The sequence below is a fragment of the Takifugu flavidus genome, chromosome 5, assembly GCF_003711565.1.
Source record: "Takifugu flavidus isolate HTHZ2018 chromosome 5, ASM371156v2, whole genome shotgun sequence".
Lineage (NCBI taxonomy): Eukaryota > Metazoa > Chordata > Actinopteri > Tetraodontiformes > Tetraodontidae > Takifugu > Takifugu flavidus.
In genome coordinates, this window is record NC_079524.1 from 10,800,026 (window position 1) to 10,807,211 (window position 7,186).

The window sequence follows — 7,186 nt, forward strand, 5'->3', positions numbered from 1 at the left end:
ATCTTTCCCAACTAACCTGGGGGACGACCGGGAATCCACCACAGCCCGGGCAGCGTCCGTGTGGCCGAGGCACCATCTGAAAGTGCAGAGACAGAACATATGACAACGCAGAACACTTCTTACACCTATTTCTGTTCCCTGAAACAAGGAACCTTCTCCAGGGACCACGCAGACCCTCTGAATCCCTCCGATAGCATAAAAGCACGAGTGAAACTAACTTTGGGCCAACGTTCCAGTGGTGCAACACACACCCTGATTCCTCCTGTGAGTCCTGACCTGGCAGGTGGTACACCTGTCCAAACAGACAAGAGACACCTTTCTCAATTTGTGCAAATTCTAAATTCTTTTATAGTTTATAGTGACAGTTTTTCCCTCCCCGGGTTCAGGATGCTATCTGGTCTGCAAACACAGCTGTGGCTCCAGTGGGCCAGTCGGCTCCTGGTCACATCTGAGCGGATTGAGGAGACACTGAAAGGATGATGGAGGCTTATGTCTGCTTGAATGAAAGTCGGGGGTTGATAAGTGGATGCCGGGGCTTTGTTTTGTGTGCACACGCACTCCGGTCAACCACAAATAAAGTGAATTGTGTTTTTAAAAAAAGCCAAACTTTGGTTTCCTGTTTTTAACCGAACATCGAGCTGTGGAAAAAAGTAAACCTCAGACTTAAATGATCATGTTATCATGTTAAAAGCATGTGTTTAACATTACTTGTTTGACTAAATTGGACTTTTTAAGCAATTCCTTACATAACGTGTATTTAAGTAACAAAAATATCTGTAAAAAAGTATAATTTATGTATCTTTGCCAATAAGAAAGCTAGTAGTAGTAGTGCATTACTAAATAAATACACATTATTAACATTTAGAGTCTTTCAAAAGCCTTGTAATAACAAAGTTGAGCTCCCATTTATTTCACCCAGATCTGGAATGTAACCACTAAACCAAACGTGCAAATTAACTAAGAAAAAGATTAATTTGAAACATTTAAACTTGTTTCCGCATCGGTAGCTAAGAACCACACTAACGCTTAGTGCGCATGAAGTCACCACGTGAGGGGCCACGGGGCCGCGTGGACTTTAAAAATTAAAAACTGTTAAGAAAAGGACCTCGGCGGGAAAATAAACCTGACAAAACTGGAAGCACGTTTTATTGTTCATTTTATTACAGAGGGTCAATTAAAATGTTTGTCTGGCTCGGCTGTAATTACTGCTGAAGAATCTAATTAACCCAGAAGTCGTGAGCAGGTGATAATAGCGCGCGTATCCTTTGCACGTGGGCCAATTAACATATTTACAGTAACCCCCGCTTAACACACAAACACGAACGCGCGCACACGCACGCGCGCACACAGTGTTGTTATTTCCAGCGTCCACGTGGACAGGAGCACCTCCTGATATGGCTCAGAGGCAGAAATTAACCCAACAGGCCACCGTAGATTTACATTAAGATAGGACTTGTTATCTAGAGAACACGCGCGCAATAACGATGCCGAGAGGCGCCTAACGGCCTCAGGTGGCAGAACCAACACTTTCACCCCCTCCCCAGACACGCACGTTATTAACCCACCCAAATCTGTGGCAAAGTTAAAAAACAAACAAACAAACAAAACAAAAAAACACTGAACAATACCTACAAACAGGCAGCTGGTTCTACCAAATAATCCTACAAATAATATATATATATATATATTTAAAAGCCAACCCACCTTATTGAGTCTTTACTCCGGCATCCTTATGAGCTGCAATCAGACAAAAGTGTCTAGAAATAAGCAACTCGAGTGTGGAGCTACAAGAAATCTCCACATTAAAGCTTCTGTTTAAGAGAGGGAGGGAAAGGCTGCAGCCCGGTGACAACCGTCATTTGCGGCTGTCTGCGGGACTGAGGTGAGACACCAGAGTTTGCGGGAGTTTAAAAGTCCTCAGTAAGTTATGGAGTGGATTCCCGCCAGTTGGAGCGGGAGGGGTGGTGGGAAGGGGGGGGAGGGTGTCAAAAAGAGGGGGGTGGGTGGAGGCGGCTGCAAAAGGGCCAGTATCGCCTAGATTTTAAAACCGGTTTTAAAATCACCCAGTGGGTCATAATTCAATTCGTGATGTCGTTTGTAGAGTATAAACGAGGTGTTGTGACGTCACGCCCTGCTCAGGGGAAGAGGAGCAGCGCCCCCTAGCGGCGGAGGCCCAACTCCACCAGGCCCAGGACGTGTAACTGCAGTTTAAATCTTCAGCTGCAGCTTGTCGTTTCCTGAAACTGTGGTTCTTCTTTATACAGCCGTTTCACAATCACTTCCCGTTGCCTCACAGGTGTAACACATCAAAGTTTTATTTGTACAGCATTTTAACACTCTGTTGGGAGCTGTGGAACAATCACACAAATACAAACTTTGACCGGTTCTCCATTATTTAACTGACTTCAGCATCAGATGAAGGGAAACTAGAACAGTTTTCAACATAAGGACGTTATTCCGGCTGTTGGGCTTTATGAACAAGCTCCGGCCGGTTGTTGATGCATAAAACACAACAGAGGTGCAGCAAACCTGCGCTCTGATAAATAATAATAATGTCAGTACCAGCAGATGAGGAGGACCCAGTGCCAGAGCAGCGTGTAGACTCCAGCGCTGCAGATAAACCCGTCAGAGAACAAACAGTAAACGGGCGCCATGTCCAGAAAATCTGAACTCCTGGCAGCCAGAGGCTGTTATTTTATCTTTCAAAGTGAGAAAGAACCTCGAGGAAACACACAAAAATAGACAGACCACCAGCAAAGACCCCAGCTGAGAACCCGCAGCGCCCTTTAATTTAAATTCCTGGATGGGCAACACAACTTCCTCCTCTTTGTACATAGCAGAGGTTTAGACAAATTCTGGTAAAGATAGAGATTAACAAAGGGGGGGAGGGGAAAATCATCTGGCCACATTTTAAAGGTTTTTAAACCTTAATTAAACCTAAGAATATCCCTCACTTAACAAGAGAATCGTCGATAGCAAACACACAACAGCGATGGCCCGGAAACTGTTGAACGCACCAGTCAAGTGTTGAATGATGAGTTTGGGTTCAGCTCAAGTATTTGACACGTGTCCACTTGGCTGCTCCCGGTAGGTCAATCCTGAAATGTGTATACACAGGGAATGTACCATCTCCCCTCTCCCCATCCGATCACCCCTCAGTCTTGTGTTGGGCTGGTCCGTCGCTTGCAGAGCTTCGCTGCTTTACGTCCGAACCTGGAACTTTCCAGCCTTGGTCATGTACTTGATGCCTTTGAAAGGTTTGTATTTCTCACCGTACATGTCCAGTCGGTTCACCTTCAGGCCTGTAGAGGACAGTATTGACAGAGGCAACATAATGAACCAACGGCAAAGACAAGTGCATTTGGCACCACCTGGTGGCCGCAGTGTTCCTGTACAGCTAGGCTAAAGCGCGTGCGTGTACCTGAGATGGCCATCTGCTGGATCTTGAACTGGATATTGATGGTGGGGTTTTCGTCAGGTTTGGAGGCTCCAGCCTGCAAACTCATGGTGCCTTTCAGGCTGGGCAGCTTCTGTGGGTTGATCTTTCCAACATCCCAGGACAACATCTGAAAGGATGAGAGAAATAGCTCAATGTTCTGCCAAACCAGCAGCATATTTCAAGTGGTTGTTCATAGGCGAGTAACGAGTTGCCACTTAATTTCAACGTGAAAATTGTGGATATGTTGAAATATTTAAAATGCTATAAAGATGTAACCTTTCCCTCAGTCTTGGTCACAGATTTCTGAGAGTGAAAGCTATGGTGTACCTTTGTGACAGGATCAAAGGTGTACGTTCCCTGGGAGGGGTTGAGGCTAACATTGAGGACGCCCCGTGGGAGCTGGCTGCTGACTAGAACCGACTCTACAGCCTTGCCCATGGTCTGTTTGGGTCCCAGGGTCAAGTCGAAGCGGCCCTGTGAGCTCCCCTCGCGGAAGATGATGTTGTGCTTTACGTAGACGGGAATGGCCACCAGGCTGAAAGAACAGACACAAACCACAAGTCAGGACCAGGCGAGCCTTTGCGGACGACTGGAAACCAGTATAATGTGTAAAACACACTGGAAGGATGATCAGAAACACAAAGGTACTAACTTCTGGGAGCTGACGTGGTAGGACAACAACCGGAAGTTTCCATCAGGGGGGATGAAGGAGAGGATACGCTCTGCTTCCCAGCGTTTGAACCGAACGCACGGGTGGAAGCTGACATCATCCAGTAGCCGAGGATTCTGGGAGACAGACCATTCAGACTGTGTTAAAGAACATTTACTCGAAAATCTCACGTGACTTTCAATCAGCCACGTCCAAAATTCCCATCTAAACAGACAGGACTGAAGCAGCTCACCATGAAGGAGAGCGTGAGGTCAGGCATGCCGGTTAGCTTCACGCAGGCGTCAATGACTCCCTGAATTTCTGCAGTGATGGTGGAGCCTGAGTAGGAGAGTTGGAGGTTAAAGCCATCAATGGGGCAAAAGCTAAGTCCCCAGCCTATGGTTAAAAGTGTGGTCAGGGGGAATACCTGATTTATCAATGATTGCATCGATCTCCTCCACGACGTCAAAGTAGGCTTCGTTGTTGGTGTATTTAACTCCAGTGCGTCTCCATGGAACCACCGACAGCTGGCCGGTCGGCAGCTGCTCGCCGACGTTGGTGCTGCCTGGAAGACCGAACGAATGCCGACTAACAAATTACACAGAAACAACTCGAAGAAACAAATTCTTATCCCCACTGATCACATTTCTCAACCAGTGCGCCCCGTCTCTGCCATGTGACTGTACCTGTGATGGTGTTGACCATCGTACGCAAGATGGTGGGAGGTTTAATCAGCTCTTTGAGGATGTTGGACTCTGTGGCTAGGGGGAATCCGTTATCCAGCATTTCTTCCAGTAGTTCATAAACCACCACCACATTGTCCTTGATAGCAGCTTCTGTGCAAACTCCAAAATAGTCCTGACAACAATGAACAGCAACAGGATAACTACAGTCACACAGGTGTCACTGAAACTCAACACAATCAAGGACAAGAGAGCGGAAACCTGGAAGGTGTCGACGACTCTGTGTAGAAATTCAATCACAAACAGTGGCGGGACCTCGCTCTGGATGACCGCCACAAAGTAGATGCGATGCCGAAGCACACTGATGAGGTAGTGATGCGGCGTGGGGATGACTGGCGGAACATTCTCAGGTTCGGTGGCGCGCTCCAGCGCCTCAAAGAAGTAGTCACACACAGAGCGGCTGACCACGCTCTTCCAGTGCTTCTCCAGGAAAATGTCCCCCGAGGCGTTGACTAAGAACAGGCTGTGGATCATCCTGAATGGAGGCTGGGGAGGAAAAGAGAAAAGATTTAGAAACTATATTAATTACAAACTATAATCCTTGAAGCATCAACTCAGTCTAATAGCATCAGTTCAGGAGGTCTATCAAGATCTTAAGTGTGAGTTGAAAAGTCAGCTATTAAAAGTCAATACATATTTTAGTCAATACATCGATACATATTTTGTAGTATTGCGTATTTTCTGGAATTTGGTATTTTAGCATTTTAAGCTTTAACCAAAGTTTATGTGCAATTACTGACTAAACTCCTGTGCTGACTTTTCTGTCTCTTGTCTACAGTTGATACATCGTTTACTTGGGTTAGGATCAGGTTTAGGCTGTATGTGCCTTTAATGAATGAATGAATGCATGAATGAATGAATGAGAGCCCATGCTCCTATCATGTGACACATTCCTTGAGGATTAGGCTCGTCTATTTTATAAAAGAGAATAGATATTTAAGGTTTTCACCACTATTCTACATCAATATTCTGCCTTTTAGCCGATCAGCCACTTCGTTCGAACACAGGAAACGGTGTTTTTATTTTTTTTTAACAAATGACCGACATTTATTTTTGCTTCATTACAAAAATTCCCCCGTTATTTGTTGTATTATACTATATATTTTCCACTGTAAACACTAGAGATTCTTTTGTGGCGTTACCAAGGCATGCTGGGAAATGTGACACCAAAATATTAATTAAAAATGCGACAAAGCGATCGAATTCAAGCCGGACGTGTCACGGTTCCAGAATGGCCAGAGCATCTGTACATAATTTATGTAAAAAACAAGCAATACGGAAATACAAAGTAAATAATTTTGTGTATGGTCAAAGCTTAAAACTAAGGCCTTTATCCTCCCCAAACGATGCTAAGCTACATCAGTCACTCCTCCCATCGCAGGCAGTCTCATGACAGAGGAACCAGCCCCTTCGAAGCCGGTGAACAAGGAGGCTAAAAAAATACAAAACTAAAGGAATAAAAGTACCCAGTTGACATCCGAACCGTTTATTAATGTAGCTGACTTACCAAAGACCAATTGTAATGTTTTCGCCTCTTATTTCACCTTTTTCCTCAAGGAAGATTAGGCAGCCGTCGCTTCTTCCCGTTAGGTGGAGCGGATCCCGCTGCGAGACAGGACTGGATGGCGCGGGGAGCCAATCACAATCGAGGCTAGTCTCAAAGTCCCGCCCATTTAGCACGTGACTCCACAGAGGAGGCGGAAGCAGGTGTAAACAACAGAAAATCTGCCCGTTGATTGGTTGAAGCATGTAGCTGGGCTGACATTTTGTCTAATACTACAAGTATTAGATTTCATTTTATGAGTTTCTCCCCGTGCAGTGTTATTCAAGGTAAAATCACAGATCATTGAATCCCTGTGGTGTTGATGCAATTTTAATTGAATTTGTCAAAAAATATTAAATTTAGTCATTCGATCATATTTTTGTTTTTTTTTTAAAAAGAAAAGCTGAAAGACAAATTTTGACCCAGAACCTTAGTCCCAAAACATGAAACACTTTAAAGATGTTTCCTGGGGACAAGAAGTTTGGCTCTACAATTTCAAATTGCAAAATATTCACTGGAATAAATCATACTGGGTTTAATATTTTCTTATACGACAATAGGTGTTTAAGTAACTTCTACTGAATTTTTATGGTATGAAAATATCACGTTGGCAATACTTTGAATTCTAGATCTGAAGCTCACACCCTGAAAATGAACTTTCTCCAACAAAAGAGATTCTTTAAATGTTTCATGCTTGCAGTATCTATACAGAATATCAGGGATTACATTTACAATTCCGAGCCTGAAGAAACCCCAAACAATTTCTACTTTGCCGATAAAAGATTAGTCTCTTATGTCAAAATTTTAAATTG

The 7,186-nt window shown here is 44.4% G+C and overlaps 1 protein-coding gene across 2 annotated transcripts; it reads right to left on the reverse strand.

The window, feature by feature from the left end:
- Nucleotides 1-2,922: 2,922 nt before the first annotated feature.
- ap3m2 (adaptor related protein complex 3 subunit mu 2) lies at nt 2,923-6,515 on the reverse strand. Of its 2 annotated transcripts, none has more exons than XM_057033857.1 (9): nt 6,339-6,515; nt 5,033-5,317; nt 4,775-4,946; nt 4,516-4,653; nt 4,342-4,427; nt 4,092-4,225; nt 3,767-3,974; nt 3,422-3,566; nt 2,923-3,302 (listed from the first exon to the last, which is right to left on the reverse strand). In XM_057033857.1, exons 2-9 carry the CDS (start codon nt 5,303-5,305, stop codon nt 3,202-3,204), a joined length of 1,257 nt encoding a protein of 418 aa, XP_056889837.1. In that variant the 5' UTR covers nt 5,306-5,317; nt 6,339-6,515; the 3' UTR covers nt 2,923-3,201. The 2 variants fall into 2 exon arrangements, with proteins under 2 accessions (XP_056889837.1, XP_056889839.1); XM_057033859.1 differs by having other exon boundaries at nt 6,376-6,514.
- Nucleotides 6,516-7,186: the final 671 nt, after the last annotated feature.

What these genes read in the sequence shown, in the direction of transcription:
- ap3m2 (XM_057033857.1), bottom strand. Translation starts at nt 5,305, where the DNA reads ATGATCCACAGCCTGTTCTTAGTCAACGCCTCGGGGGACATTTTCCTG. An exon ending in GATGGTCAACACCATCACAG is followed by an intron (nt 4,654 to 4,774) that starts GTACAGTCACAT and finishes TCGGTCTTCCAG; the next exon opens with GCAGCACCAACGTCGGCGAG. An exon ending in TGCAATCATTGATAAATCAG is followed by an intron (nt 4,428 to 4,515) that starts GTATTCCCCCTG and finishes TCTCCTACTCAG; the next exon opens with GCTCCACCATCACTGCAGAA.